Source organism: Ambystoma mexicanum, chromosome 12 (assembly GCF_040938575.1).
Source record: "Ambystoma mexicanum isolate Mex_15411 chromosome 12, UKY_AmexF1_1, whole genome shotgun sequence".
Taxonomy (NCBI): Eukaryota; Metazoa; Chordata; class Amphibia; order Caudata; family Ambystomatidae; genus Ambystoma; species Ambystoma mexicanum.
Window position 1 is genome coordinate 526402187 of NC_090936.1, and position 17597 is coordinate 526419783.

General features: G+C 44.4%; 1 protein-coding gene across 1 annotated transcript in view; it reads left to right on the forward strand.

Moving 5' to 3' along the window:
* The window catches only part of LOC138514506 (olfactory receptor 5AR1-like), a 69778-nt gene that overhangs the window by 13491 nt on the left and 38690 nt on the right, over nt 1-17597 (forward strand). The window contains exon 2 of the mRNA XM_069629979.1: nt 15301-15351. Within this exon, the coding sequence (XP_069486080.1) occupies nt 15301-15351 (51 nt within the window). The remainder of the gene's footprint in view (nt 1-15300; nt 15352-17597) is intronic.

Sequence of the window (17597 nt, forward strand, 5' to 3'; positions counted from 1 at the left end):
TCTCCCTGTCTCACGAACTATCTGTGCTCTTTAGCAGGATGCCGGCAAGTGAATAACTGGGGGTGCCTTGACTGCGACATTGGGCCTGTTGACGAAGGATTGTTAAATAGGTGCCCATCACTACTTGGTCACTGCATTTCTTCACTGCCTTCTCACTTTCACCGGGGCAATCTTCGGTCTGTCATGTAAATTATGGGGAGTAGTCACCTGGTTGTCAAGGTGGTGGTGAATGGGAGCAGTGATGTTGCTGCTCTTCATATCCAGCTATCATCAGGAAGACAGGCCCGGGGGAAGCTGTGCTTGCCACCTGTAAATGAAGCAGAGATTCTCCTCTTTGCAGCTCCTTTGTACTCTGCAGATTTGCCCATGGACATATTCTGTATCATCTGTCTAACATCCAATTCAGATATGAGGTCAGCCAGTGCTGGCCTATCAAGTTCACTCAAAGTAGGTAGAGTACATAGAAATACATTTTCCACATCTTCAGTGTAGTCTGTTTCAGGTGAATACACAGCTTTGTGAATATTTGCAAATTGATGCATGAGCTTCAGGTAATCGGAAAGTAATTTGCATCTCCTGAGAAAGGCCTGTCTGTGCTTTCCCCAGGTGGGTATTGACATAGAAATAGGACTATGCATTATGGGTGGGCTACCATGACAATACCACATTATAAATTAAACAAGATAACATTCTTTGCTGGCGGTCATTTTACAGTGGTGCTTAACAAACTCTTGGAAAGCTTCACATATTCTCATTCTCCCATATCTTCTTAGCAGTGTATGTTGTTGCTTACTTCTAATCTAAATTACCACTATTACATAATCTTTCGGGTTTGTACTTTTTTACCGAATCAAATCCTACCCCAAAGGTTCGAACACTAAAAGTTTGATCCTCTGGTGGTAGCATTGTAAAAAAAAAGCATTGTAAAAAAAAGAAATGGGCTGCGGGGGTGTCCCCGGCATCGCCCCGCTCACTATACTTTATAGTATATTGAGCTGGAGTTGCGGGGGACACCCCTGCAGCCTTCTGTAAAAAAAAAAAAAAAGAAAAGAACCCTGCGGCGCCGGTTCCCGATCACGGAAGTGAAAGGGAACTGCCGCCACAGGGATCCAGCTTGAAGAAGAAGGTAAGTGGAGTTTTTTTATGTTGGGGGTGTGGGTTGTGGTGTGTTGAGGGTGTGGATATGGGGTGTGTCATGGGTGTGTTGGGGGTGTGGGTATGTACGTGTGTTTGCATGAGAAAGGTGCAAACTTTTGGTAGTTTGCACCTTTCTCATGCAAACTTTCCGGCCACAGCAAAATCAACCGCGGTCATATGTGTGTTTGAGCTGCTCAGTGAATTACAGAGATCAATTTAAGATATTGTTTTATATAGTACTGCATATGTCTGGTAATGGACTCCATGGTGCAAAATTACAATGTCATTGTCAAAATCATAGACTGTGATTTGGTGCAATTGAAAACTTCATAATTGCACGAGAGTATTATTGATTTTGGAACTGCACTGTCAATTCTGTTCTCTACACTGTACCTCAGCTGGTGCTCGCAAAAAGATTTGGCTTTACTATGGCTTGGTCCACTCGAGGGGCTAAGTGAGAACTTTTCCCTTCTGTAGATCCCTTGTTGAAAGTGCCCCATCCCACGGCACAGACCACATCAGAACTCATTAAACATATTCCTCAGTCCACCCTGGATCTTCGTTAAAAAAAAAAAATCCTGCCATGTGAGTGATCATAGCGTCCATTAATAATAGAACTTCAGGAATGCATGCCAATATACATATACCCAGGGAAGCTATAGGGATCAAAAATGGATGGCTGGATGATGTGGAGGAGAGTGGCATCAGCTCAATACAAACTCGACATCTTGTAATAGCTGCACTATAAAATAGCGGAACTGACAGCTATGACAATGGATATAGAGCTCTGCAGAAGGAAGAAAATATCCTTGTTTGGAATTTCAGAGGGGAAGGAAGATGCACAAGTGTTACATTCATGAAAACCTTTATCACCAAGTTAAATGGCTTGAGATTCAATCCTCTGCTTCAATTACAGAGAGCACACCAAATCCATTTTGAAATCCTGGCAATTCACTCCTCCTTCACCCATTCGACCTTTGCCTATTCTGACATAAATACAGGCAGATAATTTTACAAGAAGCAAAAAAGAAAAGTCCCTTCACTATTGTGTCAGAAAATATCTATTTCACAGGATTACTTCATATGGACTATGGAAAAACAGAACCTGTCCTTGGTACTTTGACCAACCCTTTTAAATTGGGACCTGTGATATGGTTGGGTGCCACCCTGCAGGATGGCAGGGCAAGGAATTTCTATAGCCTTAGGATCTTCTGAACCTCTTAAAGGAAGAAGATATGGACTGGGCATATTAAATATCACAGCCCTCAATGTGTATTCATTGCTTAAACTCACTGGTTCAAGAATAAAGAAGATCAATGGAAGTGGTTCCAACACAAGTCAACTAAATGCTGTATCTCCCATGCACTCATTCTTTTATTATGTCTACCACTCCCATGTTGAAGGACCATCCAGGGATAAATAAAGATAATAAATTAAGGCAACAAGCAATTCATTCTCTGTAGTGTATTCACTTCCATACTCCAGGCCCAGCAGCTTGCTTGGATGGGATAAGCTGATCTTTCTTGCTGGGTGATTTATTGGCCTGTGCCGCTCTTGGAATTGTCCTCTCTGATGATGGTGATGAGTGAACCGCTGGCCAAGAGACCCAAGAAAATTGTCCTAAGGCTAGGACATATGCACTTTTTAATCAGGTAGATGGCATTTTGAAGTACTTCGTGGATGGATAATCATTGAATCGTTTGCCCTTTCTATATTATTACTGAGATGAGCGCCTTCAGCATCCATGCATGGCTTGATATGTTTCTTAGATTTGTTCATATTTAACACTAGCCAAAGAATATGACTATCCTAACTGCAGCCATCTAAGGACAGCACATACTACCTACTGCATCCTTGGGAGGCTCGTGCTGAGTGGAGAATGCAGTGGTGGATTGGGGTCTCTATGGCGGCGGCCACACTGATTGAGATGGTTTACTGGTATCTAGATATAAGGCTCTCTAGGATGGTTCATGCCAAACATCACTCTTCATGGCGTGATTGTCATTTTCTCAGTGCATTCTGATTCTAACATTTGTAGCAGTAGTGTATCTGTATTTGAATGCCTTTTTCTATTGTACGAGTCGCGTCTTTACTCTGGGTGGACAAGGTGACTAACAGATGTCTAGCTTTAGGTAGAAAATATGAAGCAGCGATACTGATGTACAAATCATTCATTTGTAGGGACCTGGAGATGTGTTCTAATGGGGGCAGGAGATTGTGCCCTGTCGCAGTCAGGAATCGGGAGGGTACGATTATGATAGGGCTCATTTATGCACCTTCAAGAAAAAAAGGTGGGTTTACCTCATAGCCAAACATGATCTTAAAGGAAATGGGTACTGTCCGAATCGGTATAGATGAGCACAGTAACCTGTTCCAAGATGCCATTATGTTGGAGCATGTTTTAATTGAACCATGATATGTATTACACCCTACGGCTACGGGATGCACACATATGTTTAACTTCCACATACGTTGCCCATACTAGATGATTTCCTGCATTCACACTTGCTCCTGCCATCTTGTCATGAAGGAGTACCAGTCATCGCCCTGTCACCCTAAAGCATTCCATTTACCCTGGTAAGCTCAGAACATTTAGGTGGTGAATGAATGTGAGCCTCTATGAAGATCCTGCACACACATCTAACTTGCAGGACACAGTCACAGACCACATATCTTCAAACAAACTCAGTTCAATGGTCCAATGTACTGTGGGCATCAGTTAAGGAATTTATGGGAGTCATAATGCTAAAATATGCCTTATCTCACAAGAAAGACAATATAGTGGCCCATTCTAGACTGAGACACAATTAGTAAACCTACACAACAGTTTTTGACAACCCCTACACTGGCAATACTGAAACAATTGAATGGGGCAAAATATGACTATCCTCTAGGAGGGCAATATATGTACTCTTCCCCCTTCGATCCATACCATATGAACAAGGTGAAAAGGCAAGGCAGACTGCTTGAAAGGGACACGCAAGAAACAAGAGTGAAGCGAGGAACTGCTCTTTCCCAGAGATGTAAATTACTCCCTCGCTTCTGATTACCTGAAGATCATGCATCAATTTGCAAACGTTTGCTAAGCTTTACATTCTCCTGAAACACCCTCATTTCTGATTACCTGAAAATCACGCATCACATTGCAAAAGTTTGCTAAGGTTTGCATTCTCCTGAAACACACTACACAGAAGATGTGGAAAATAGCGTTGTATGTACGATGCACCTACCTACTTTGAGTCTCCTTGATAGGCCAGCACTGGCCGACCCCATATCTGAATTGAGCGTTAGACAAATTATGCAGAATATGTCCATGGGCAAATCTCCAGGGTAAGATGGATTCCCTCTGGAATTGTATATGATATGCATTGATGAAATTGTTCCTTTGCTTGCCAGTTCTATAGGGAAGCATCAGAATCACAATCTTTCCTGGTGGAATTGAATAGGGTTCCAATCACTTCAATACCCCCCACCCCCAAACCAGGAAGGGTGCTTAGAATTTGTCCCAACGTTCACCCCATTTCCTTAATATATCCGGATATGAAAATATATGCAACAATTCTTGGGACATGTTGCCACTGTCCCCTCTGGGATACGTCAATCTTGGGTGGGGCTTGCCTCAGAAAAGTGGAAAAGGCTTGCGCACACCCTCCTCCCCGACACTCTCGCTTGCCCTTGATGCTGAAAAAGCATTCAACATAGTTGAGTGAGATTACTTATTTTGGAATTCTACACACCAGTTGGTTTGGCTTTTTCTTTATCAACGTGTTATCAATAACGTTTCTATATAATAATGCCAGGCCCATCTCTACTGGACATATATTGGTTTCTTTCCAGATTCGTAGGGGAATTTGCAAGGATGCACATGGCACCCTATTATTCTTGTTGACCATGTAACTTTTATCTATTGCCATTAGGAATAATAACGGCCCCATCCAAGCACACAAGCCATACATGGTAAAGGTCCATGTCCATTTTAATGTAGAAACAGAATATTGTACATTAGGTGTTTTTGCATTGGGGTTTCAGTGGACCCTAAAATAATCAGCCTGTCAGGATGCATATCACGAAATTGTATACTTTGATTTTTTAAGATCTGCACCATGCAGCTCGTCTTTACCTCTAACTTGCACACTCGTAAAAGAAATCAAAAGTTTTAGCAGCCAATCTCGATACGTTTACTTTTTAAATTTGGGACTTGCACGGGGTATCCACCAATAGGCATGTTTGCGGTTTAGGCATCTGTATACAGACACCAACAGCAACATTCGCAGAATGAACATATGCACGCACCATGCTCATGGAATATTACGGACCAATTAGGCACAAATAAGGCACAATGAATGAACAATTATATGCACACACACACACCACATGGACTACTAGGAGCCCAAAAGTATGCCCATAACATTCATATGCGACAACCTGCAATATGTGAAGACAGGGCACACCTGCATGTTGTCACAAAAAACATGCACAGAATGAATATATGCACCTGCAAGAGTCAGATAGCATCCCTGGACAATACATACATGCATGGCATGTATGCATACACCCTCGTACTCCCATCCCACTAATAAACCACGCACGCATCAACACACATACTCAAAACTGCCACAGACAGACACACTCCCATGCCCAGAGAGACACACTCCCAGATAAGTGTCCCTCCATTTTTGTACGTGAAAATACAAAACGTTGCAACCACACGTTAGCTCATTCTGCAAAGCGAATACACAATTAGTGTACCTTCATAGCGACAACATGCAGTGCACCCAATCATTATGTTATTTATAAACCCAACAATGAGATGCATACCACATCATAGGTTCACTCACGCTACACCACTCATTTCAGGACTCCTTTAAACTATAGTATGTATATCAGCTACCTAATAGTTAACGTGATTGTTTTTAAATAGGATAGGGGTATAGTGGGAGTTCAGGATTGATTTGTAGCCTGACTGAATGTAGCACCTGAATGTTCTACAATGTAACTCTGATTTCTTTTGAGGCCTTAGGCTTATCTAGGCAATGTCATCCCCAGGCTATTTACATGCAGGTATTCTATTTCAAAGCTAGTATAAGCAAGGACAAACATTTCTTATTTATTTAGTTATTACATTGTGTTACGGTTTATTACACTTTTGATACTATTCTTATCTAAAATACAATCTATATACAATGATTTATAGCTATATAAAAATAAGAAAGGATAAAAAAAATCTTATTTTGTGCTCATGAACATTAAATGGTCATGGGCATTTTTTTTACGAAAATAATTGAAATTGTCTGCAGCAGGCCTTTTAAAAGTGTGGAGCGACGGGCTCATATTTCTACGGCCCGCCGCAATCTGCACTGGCTCCCTGTTAATCAGAGAATTACATTTAAAGCAGCTTGCTTAGTATATACATGTTTGGCCGGGGATGCTCCCTCATATCTCTGTTCTGGAATTAGGAGAGCACCGATTAGGCGCACTTTGCGCTCAAATAAAGACACATTCTGGGCTCAACCCCGTTTCTCCTTGAAGATCAGAGGGTCCAGGTTTGATCCATGGGCGCCCAGCATTTGGAATGTCTTGCCGTGCCCACATAGATCTGTTCCATCAATGGCACAATTTAAAAAGAGTCTAAAAACGTTTCTCTTTGACAAAGGAGCTGACTGATTTGTTTGTTTGTTTATTTGTATAGCGCTCTTGACCCAGGGGTATATGTGCGCTTTGAGCATCTGGTTACAGGCAACAGTAGAGAACAATAGTACAACAGTAATGTGGCATATAAAGGTTGACAAGAAGGCAGTTAGTGCATAGATAATAATAGGCAAACACAATAAGAAGCATTTGAACATTGGGTATGCATACATACATGGTTGGTTATTTGTTGAGTAACCAGGTGATGACCTTAGTTCTGAAGGGTTGGAAGGTAGGTGTGGATTTGATATCCAGTGGAATGGTGTTCCAAAGTTGTGAGGCCAGAGCTGGGAAGCTGGATCCACCAGCACTTTTGAGGGAGTATTTGGGCACCGTCAGTTGTAGTGTGTTAGACGATCTAGTGGTTCTAGTGTTCTGTCTTAATGTAAATTTGTTAGTGAGATAGGGCGAGGCTAGGTGGTTAAGAGCTTTGCATGTAAGGCATATGGTTTTTAAGTCTATTTTTTGTTGGATGGAGAGCCATTTGCATGCAATTCTTGTAGCGGAGATATGATCTCTTCTGGGAAGATTTAGGGCTGCACGGAGTGCGTTATTTTGTAAGACTTGCAATTTATTGATTACTGTTTTATTGGCACCTACATAGAGGCTATTACAGTAGTCCAGTTTGGATTGAATGAGTGCTCTGGCTAAAGTGAGGCAGTTGTTGGGGGAGATCAATGGTCTGCAGGCCCTAATTAATTTACCAGTGCAGGCAGTGGCTGAGGCAGTCATATTGATTTGTTTGGCTAAGTTGGTATTCGTGTCTAAACAGAAACCGAGGGTTTTTACACTTTTCGCGATGGGTATGGTGTTACCGTCAATGGTAAAGCTGGTGTAACCGGGACAGAGTTTACGGATGGTATTGGGTGAGCCGACAAGAAGCAGTTCGGTCTTATCATCGTTCAGGCAGAGGCCATGTGTGGCCATCCATGCCTGAATGATGGAGAAGACTTAATTGATCCATTTGGCGTCCACTTTGTAATTACCGGATAGAGTGAGGAGTATCTGGGTGTCATCTGCGTAATTCGTGTAGGTGACACCCATATTGTCCAGCTTGTCAAATAGGGGCTTTGTAAATATATTGTACAAAGTAGGTGAGACACAGGATCCTTGTGGGACACCGCAGGTAATGGCGATAGGGTCAGCCGCTGCTAGGGGTGAGAAGACCCGCATGGTCCTATTGTCCAGGAAGGATTGGATCCATGTGACCGCAGAGTGGGAGAAGTGTGCTGCCGATGACAAATGGTTGCACAGAATTTTGTGGTCGACCAGGTCAAAGGCAGCAGAGAGGTCGAGGAGAAGAAGGATGGCAGCCTTACCTTTATCTTTGAGTTCGTCTATCTGGCATTTGAGATCAACAAGGGCCCTTTCTGCCCCGTGTTGTGGTCGAAAGCCAGATTGGCGAGTTCCTAGTAAATGATTTGTCTCGAGGTAATCCTGGATTTGTAAATAGGCCACTCTATCAAGAATTTTTAGTAAGAATGGGACGGTGGTAATGGGTCTATAATTCGTGGGTATGTCAGGGTCGGGAGTGTTTTTTTTTAGTAGTGGTAGGACCCAGGATTGTTTCAGATTACTGGGGACCAAGTTATTGGAGAAAGACAGGTTTATTAATTTAGTAATGAAGGGGAGAGATCCCTAGCTGCATCTTTTATGATCTGTGCGGGGCAACTATCACCCTTGCAGTTCGAGGGTTTCAAGGATGCTATAATTTTCTGTACCTCCTGTATGGATACCTTTTTGAAGGTAAAGCCTGAGCTAGTGGCGGTAGGTGGAAGAGGGGTGGGACTGGAAGTAGGACCAGGAGTGAGTTGTTGTCGTTTGTTGTCAATTTTAGTTTGGAGCCCTGAGATTTTGTTAGCAAGGGCATTCTGGATCCCTGTGCACCAAGGTTTATCCTTAGTGCAAAAGTCAGTGGGAGGAGTGGGGTTTTCTAATTCCTTTAGTATGTTAAAGAGCTCCTTTGTGCTGGAGCTTGCCTGGGAAATCCTGGCGTTGAGAGATTCTTTCTTAGCGCGTATGATCTCATTTTTGTAGAGAGTGGAGATATTGGTGAGATTAGTTCTGTTATTTACTGACGGCACTGATTTCCATAGTGCTTCGAGTTTACTTTTTTGTTGACGGAGAGTTTTAAGCTCCGGGGTGTACCATGTATTCAGGTGCGCTTTAGGTTTCCCTTTGCGCAATTTCAGTGGGGCAATGATGTCGATGGCTTTGGCCATGGAATCGTTGTAGACGTTGACCAATTGGTTCAAGTCAGTTGTGGCTGGTAATGCGTTCAGAGTAGGGATCACCAAGGGTATTAAGGCTTCTGCTGTGATGTTGCTCTTTTTCCTAGTTGAACAGGCAGGTGCAATAATAGGTCTTTTATGCGCTCAGTTGCTGGTATTAATGTCAAATGGGAGGAAGTAGTGGTCGGTCCAAATGAGCTGTGTGGGATCTTTCAAGGTAATGTTGCAGTTAAGGGCGGTAATCCAGTCAAGGATTCTGCCCTTCGAGTGGGTGGGTTTGGAGCAGAGTTGTTGGAGGCCATACTCCTCTAATGCCGTGGCCAGGGCAATGGCTGGGGTGCCGAGAGGGTCATTAAACCCAAGGTTGAAGTCTCCAAGTATAATCATTTGTGCTGATGGTTTGGAGCTTTCGGCAATTAGTGAGGTGATGTCTTCCTCAAATGAGCCAGGTGGGCCCGGGGGTCTGTAAATTAAATGCAGCGTGATGGTGCTTTTAGGGGACGTTTGTAATTTGACTGTGAGATGCTCACATGATTTAAGTGGAGGAGAGGAGGCTAGACTGATATCAAGCGAGGACTTAAAAATAATAGCTACAACACCTCCTCGAGCGTTAGGTCTATCTGCTCTGAGGATGGTGTAGTTATCAGGTATGGCTAGGGTGAGAGATGGTCCTGCAGCATCATGCAACCAAGTTTCGGTTACAGCAAGGAAGTCCAGGTTGTTGGTTAGAATAATGTCTGCGACTTCTATGGAGTGGGCGACTAATGATCTAACATTTAGAAGAGCTCCTTTAGGAATAGGAGGGGTGGAGTTGATGGGTGTTACAGTATGAGTGTTAGTCTTATTAGGTGTTTTGGCTGGGCATTTGCTGGATCTGTGGTGGGTTCTGGCACCAAGTCTAATGTTCCGATCGGTAGGGATGAGGGTAATGGTTCGAGAGACAGTTGGGTTAGTAGTTATGGAGGTGCTGTGGTCGAGGGTGGGGCATGATACTCTCGTGTCAGTGGGGTTCCACTTGGAGATAGCTGAGTGCATAATAGCTGGGGCATCAGAAGAATGTGCATGGCTAAGGGTGGGATAGACGGATTGTGATACCGGGAGGAAGGCCGGTGTGGTAGGCAGGAATGGTGTGGGGCAGGTGATAGGGTAATGTCTTGGGCAGGCAGGTCTGACTAGACCATTGTTGTAGGCTATGTAACTATTGCCAATGCAGGGTATGTAACTTTGCATGACACAGAAGGGGAACATAATCACGGTAAGGCAGAGTAGCATGCTAAGGCTAGGGTGACGTGCAGAGGAATGGCGCCTAGGGGGCATTGGTGACATAAGGTAGGCACAATACAATTCAAGTGTGGACAGGAAGCGACCATAGGGCGCAATACAATGCAAATGTGGTCTAGAGGTGACCATAAGGCACAACACACCTCACATGCACTAAGATCACACATTGACTGTAGAACATCAAAGCACCTAGGTACGAGATCACAATGGGGGCACACATGTACTGAGAAAGGGTGCATTAGGGTGCCTAGGTTCGAGATTACCCCTGAAGTTACAGTACAGGTCCGACATGTATTGAGTTCATACAATGAGTGGGGTGCATCAGGGCGCCGGGACCGAGGTCATGTGTAGACGCTGCCAATGGGTTGGGAGAGTAGTGTGTCTTAGGTTAGGGACAAGATGATGATGCACAACAAATGTCAGAGGGAGATGACGTTCCAATGTGATATGTGAGGGGCAGATGGGTTATAGGCTCAGCGGAGCGTTGATATTGCAGGCGCAGTGTTACCTTAACAGGTGAATGTGGTGGTCCAGGGGGTCTGGCAGACGGCAGAGTCGGCAGTAAACAGGCAGAGAACAGGCTCCAGCCTTGTTCCCGTGGGCCTTGGAAGGAGAGGGCCGGCTTCGCCTGCCGGCGCCCAATGCCAGGGGTTATGGTCGCTGTAGCCAATCAGGCAAGGCAAGGCTACTGCTGTGTGCCTGGTAGGGCACAGAGAGAACCAAGCCTAAATGCGGCGGCCATCTTGGAAGGGGGTACCTCGTGTACCTCAGTGCAGGATACGGGGCAAAGCGTGCTCTTGCGGGTGCGGGGCAGGTGCAGGTTGCCTGGGTCCTTAATGGGGCAACTCGGAGCACTTGTGTGCATTTAAGCAGCAATTTTGCAAATTCGAACTTGGATGACCAAAAAAGATGAGCGCAATGTGGCAGCGCTTACCGGGTAGCAGCAGCTGATCCGGATGGTTTCCTGGCCAGGCCCGCTGCTCCTGCAGTGTCGGGCCTCGTGAGATGAGCTCCTGCTCATCGGATGGATTCCACAGCAACTGTGGAATGATCTGCGTTTCACTCTCCATGCCTCTTTCTCTTTGTTTTCTGCTGTATGTGTCTGTGAGTGTTCTGAGGCCTACGGGCGAGCCGGAAATTAGCCGGAAATTGGTATTGTTTATTTTGTCAGAGCTCTGCTGACTTTTTCACTGCTTGTATGCAACGTTTGTGACTATTGAAGCGTCTCGCGCTGTGTCTCAAACATCCGTTAAATTCTGATAGTTCCACCTGGTTTCACTTGTGATTGCACTGGTTCGACCTTGCTTTGTGGCATGTGAGTGGGAATGTGGGGGAATGGCTTTTACTGTACCCCTGCATTTACAGCATCTGCCACACAAGCATCGGGAAATCTGTACTATATCACAGCAAGCTGTTCTCTCTACTCCAACTTCACATTTAAGCATTTCTTCAGTGTTGGCAGTGTTGGTGGCAAGGTTGAGAGTGATTTGGAGCGCTTTCTAAACTATAGCACTGTATTCCAGAGCATGTGCAGAGCATTCTACCAAGCTGGGTGACACAACATACACCTGACATGTCCCCCTTATGCTGATATCTTGTGTTACTCAATGGCATTGGCAGGTGGCCATGTAAAGTAAAGCAATGAGTTGGAACCTAGTGCTGTATTAAAAGCACCTGATTCAAAAGCCATATGCAAGCCCTGCTATGTCACACCAAACAGGCACTCTAGCTAAACATCTGCTGTAGGACTCTGCAAACATCAGTGTCAGTGAGATTTGGTGAAAGTCTTATATAATGTTTGCGACAATAAATGTCTGCAGATCTAGAGGACCACAGACAGAATTTCAGAAAACTTCTGGGTTGCATAAAGTGACAGATCAATGAGTTGTGACCACAAGATTGCGCTGTAAATTTCTGAGTGTCTTGGTGTGATGCAGTCTCTAAGATGTAGTGTTCAATTAATGAAAGTTACATTTTTCTTCGGTGTGTCCCACGGTGTGCTGTGTCACTGAGCGACCTATACCTGTATTGTGCCCACCATGTCACTAAAAATTGAGCATTGTTTAAAGGTTACTGTCAAGTGTTTGGGCATTGTGCAAATTATTGAAATGTAGCCGTTGAGTTATGTTCTAGTGGTTAGTGGCAAGGCAGCCCACCCACTGAGTTGCATCAAACATCAACCCAGAAAAGGGCTATGACAACTCGCTCAAACCTGTATTGCTGTATAACTTCAGAATTCTCAGTTTAGTGCTAGATTCCTCCCACCTTAGAGACCATCAGCTCTTTTGCTGAACTTTGGGACTTTTTACTTTTGATTCTATGTATTTTCTGTATTTCTTTTAACTCTGGAGTCTGACAAACTCCATAGGCATCATCTTTCACATTGTGGCACACAGCACCATCAGTGCAGTGGCACAGGGAAGTCTTAGATTTCCCAAAGGTTTGAATACCTTCTCTTGGTGAAACTACTGTTTCCAAGAGCAGTGAAGTGAAATTGACTTTACTTATATTTTGTAACTTTCTAGACCCAGCACACACTATCTCACCATAGGGTGCTGGAGGGGTATTTAGTATCCCCTTTGTCTAGTTTCTCATGTAACATTTGTATGTTACCCTTTCTACAATTAATGGCGGGTGGCAGTGGTTTACTTTTTACTACCATTAGGTGTTTTTACTGCGGGCTGCGTTCGCAGCCACGGTAAAGAACCCATTGTTGCCCATTTCGTCAAAATGGCCCCGGTCTGCTTTTTTTGCCATTTCTTGCTGGAAAGGTCCGTCTTGAGAATTACTCTGTGCGCCAAACCAGGTTTGGTCCCTTTGTTTATTTTGTCTTTGGCGGGATTCACGAGTGAAGCCCGCCTCTGGCTCCAGTATGTCTGGCAGGGGTAGGAAGTGAGGGAGGTGCCCGAAACTCTCTATGCTTAATCCCCTTGGTTACAGGAATGCACCCAAAGGTGATTGGCCGGCTGGCTGTCTGGAAAGGACAGCTACCCTGCTGTGTGATTGACAGCTAGGCTGGAACGAATGGAAGAAACCTGCATAAAAGGCGAGGAGTATTGTCTTGGATCTCCAGAGTTGTACAAGAATAGAAACCATCTGGAACCATTTCTTCTAACCAGAGGTACTGTAAAATCTAAGAGAACTTACCTCTTGTGTAGCCTTACTTGCTCTCAGTTGAGACCTGTCTTGGTTACCTTGCAGAGTTGCTAAAGCTTTGCCCTTCACAAGCCTCCCAGCTTGTGGCCCTTCAAGTATTCTATTTTCAACAAACATTTCTAAAAACTTTGCAAGACGTGTTACCTACCTACCTGCCTGCAAAGAAGATCTTCAGTTCCCCTAGACATTGTGCAACTAACATTGGCTGTCCTGGCTCCCTGAGAGAATCCTCTGTGCCTTTGACTGTGTGCTTTTTCCTTTACCCCAGGAAAGGGTTAAACTTATTTGACATTGGAAGGTATGAATTATTTTTTAATTTTTGTTTTATTCCTCTATTCTATCTTTCACACCAAACTCTGTATTGCTCTATATGTACCAGTGATAATATCCACAGTGTCCTAGTCATTAAAGTCACTTGAAGGAGTAGGAAGTGCCTGTGTGCCATCCCCAATGGGTATCATCTGATTTAGAGAAACCAAGTGTGTTTTGAAGTTTATTATAAGTGTTATGTATATTGCTCCCTTCTGAAGAAGGCTTATACAACTGACTGTGAAATAAATGAATAGTTGTATCGAGAAACCTTGAGTGTAAGTCTTTATTTAAATAACTGCTATTGTGATACTCTGTGTTACACCGTTACTGCTCACATTGACCCCTTGTGAGATAAGCCTGGCTGCTCAGCCACACTACCAACCCGTGTAGTTCAGACGTATACCAAAGGTTGGGTCCCTATTGCCAGGAGGTCAAGGTTATTGTAGTGCACCCAAAAGGTACTGCATGCAATCTTGCCTAACACTCTCTATGTTTGTAACAAAGAAGACTTGCCAAATTGGGTCCCCGCCAAACCTGACTCACTGAAACCTGCCCACTGACCCTCCCTCTGATTCCATCTTCACTGAATCGCTTTAAGTGATTTAGCTACTTCTCCCGCACCTCCTCCTTTCCGCCTTCCTGTGGGCTCTGCCCTCCATACCACCTTCACCCTCGCATCGCATATCTCGATGGGGGGGTGGAGTCCTGGCCCTTCTGCCACAGTCAGACACATTGGCTGGCAGAGACCTGGGGAATGTTATTCAGTGGAGATGAATTCAGTGAATTTATATTTGCAGAGTATGGGTAAATTCTGTGCCGGGTCTGCTCTTTAAAGAATGCTTTTGTTTGTCTGGGAGTGATGTCCAATTTCATTTTTTGCATTAAAATATTTTACAAAAATCAGGTATCATACAATTATCATGTTTGTGCAGTGGGCGGTGTGAAGAAAAACATTTAACTCACATTCATCCTGACAATGACAAAGCATCAAGCATGAATACCAGTATTACCCCCTACAACAGGACCCTGATAACTAACTTCATAGGCCAGCATGATCACGTGTCCCGGCCAAACCTTATTTTAACACCCAATATCAACCAGACCCTCATGCTCATCTAATACTAGGTCCTCACAGCAGTCCGGAATGCACAAACTGAGGATTTCTTCAATACGCTACCTCACCTTACTCAAGGTGCCCCAACATTTGCACTCCTTCAAATCATGAACCAACATACCCATTGCATTCCAACACCCCCAGCATGTCTGCGTTTCTGAGATACCCTTCCTGAACATTTCATCTGGGGACCACTAGATCTTGGTGCAAGATCTTGGTCTGGCAGGCTTTCAGGTACCAATCTAATGACATCATCGGTCCTAAGTGAAGTAGTCGTTTTAAAAAAAGACTACACAAAAGATCGATTTAGAAAGACTGCTTCGTGACCGCACAGAGTGGTCTTTCTAAAACACACTGTCATGCCCCTGCCCTGCCTCACAGGGGCTGACAGTCACTCCAGGACCCGGAAGCAGCAGCTTTGAGGGAGATCAGGTACGTTTTTGTGTGTGTCCTTGTGTGTTTGTGTGTGTTACGTGTTTGTGTTGGATTGGGGATAGGAGAGTCTTGGATGGGGAGGGGACTTGCGGGGGCTGAGTGAGGGGGATTTGGTGGTGAAACCCCCCTATTTCAGGTTACTCTCACCAGAGGGAGAGGGGGCAGTGTTAGGATTGATGGGGGAGGGGGAAATGTGATTTATCGCTTTTTTATTGGTCACCTAAAATCGTCCGAAAACAAATTGGTCTTTTACTTAGGCGACCTATAAAAAAACGAAAATATCACACAGAACCACATCATGTTATAATTGGCACACCAAGGCACCCATTCCCCCCATTTACTTCCTGGCCCAAGTTACTCGGCCAGGCCCCAATTAATCTCTCTTCTGTCTCATCTTCTGCTGATATCATTGGGTGAACTTGAAAGATAATATGCGGTAAGCCAGATACAGACTTGGCTGAGCCCCAGAGTTCCCTGGTTACATTGTTTAGTGACCGTGGTGATATCACTCTCTGCAGTTTCCCGTACCAACCGTATGTACAATCCTCCAGTCTTTCCTCCTCCCTCAGCTTTTAAAAACAAAAGCCATTTAACTCCAATACATATATCTCCTATGCACTGCAGGCCCCTCAGGACAAGCGAATTCAGAGCAGTCATTTCTCATCAATATGAATTTGGGGGTTCCACCAAATCCGAGGATTATTTGAACAGGTATGATCTGTATCCTCATATTTTGCACTCCGTCTACCACCATGACCTCACACATTTTCTGAGGACCTTCTGAAGGGGCCCCTAGGGGACCCTCGCGTAGTGGAAACAAGGCAAATCACCAGACACGAACTGACACGCCAGACACGAGGTTGTATTCCCAAAAGCTAGGGTTTATTGCAAAGCAAATAGTCTCAGTTGGCCAACTCGGTCTCACGCCCCGCGACGTGTGTCTCCAGACCTCGAGGGACGCAAGAGAGCAAATAACGTACATCAGTTACAAATATACAAAATGGACATCCTGCAATCAGTCATGACATGTTCACTACGCCCATTGTACAGTTTCTTTGAACTGGGTCCGATTGACAATTTCAACGAATATGACACCTTCAAACATCTATTTTAGCAACAATATGCAACATTGCGAGTCTATAGACCTATTTCTTTGTTGAACAGAACACAGTGCTTCTGTTCTTGCAGGCAAGCTGCGTACGGGGGAAGAGTCGCATTCCAGGCCTTGCTATCTCCTATTTGCTATTTGTGACCTGGGAGTCAGCACGCTCTGCTGGGCTTAGGAAAGGGGGGCCGTAAGAAAAGCATAATTCAAGCCTTTAGCTGTTTCTTTCTAGCATTTCTACCATATTAACGAGACTGGCTGGCATCAGTGAAATCATTAAATGCCGTGTTGCTCTCCTCCAAGGCTATATGCGGGAGGGGATTGGGCATTCCTCTCTGGGGCTGCCTACGTTATGTTTCAACGAATAACTCCCATCCTCGCGGCCTTGCTCTTTCGCTTTGAACAACAAAGTATTCAGTGAAGCAGAATAAGCAGAATAAGCTTTCGGCTAAGCAGTTTTGAACAAAAAGCAATGAGCAAACGTTAGAGAACAAAATGGCGATTCTAGCTACATCAAAATGGCCACACATTTGTCAAATTTACAAGTCTGTATTTCTGACGTTTAGTGCATGAGAAGGTTGGTCGTCGGCCAATATGATACATTGCCATTGGTCGTGAGAGGTATCTATTTTTCTAGACTGACACTTCCTCTTTCTCCTAGTTCAGCTGACAGTGATTGGGATAGCACAAGCAGGCCACCATCATTTATTTCAGACCAGGCACAGATTTCATCCAGCTCCTCTTCACCTACGATCCACCTTCCCAGGTTCTACAAGCTGGTGTTTGGTTTGGTGTTTTTCGAAATCAGGTGGGCTCTTCCATCCGTGCACTGGTACCTATATTTTCACTGGGGAATGCATGCTGATTCTTTGTATGAGACAAATTCCCTTGCATGTCTGTTGAATGTTTTAAATGTGCCACCCGCGACAGTAAGAGGGTTTATGATGGAGCATAATTTACCTTGGGCCAACACCATTTTTATTGACTTATCCCTGCCCTAAACTGACAATTTGATTGCATCTACTGGTACAGCGGGTCACTCTTCTCCGTCAACATTTTGAACATGAGCAGACTCCTTTTAATCTTAACCATGGTTAGAAGTGACACCAATCCCAACTCAATTTCACTGGCTTCCACA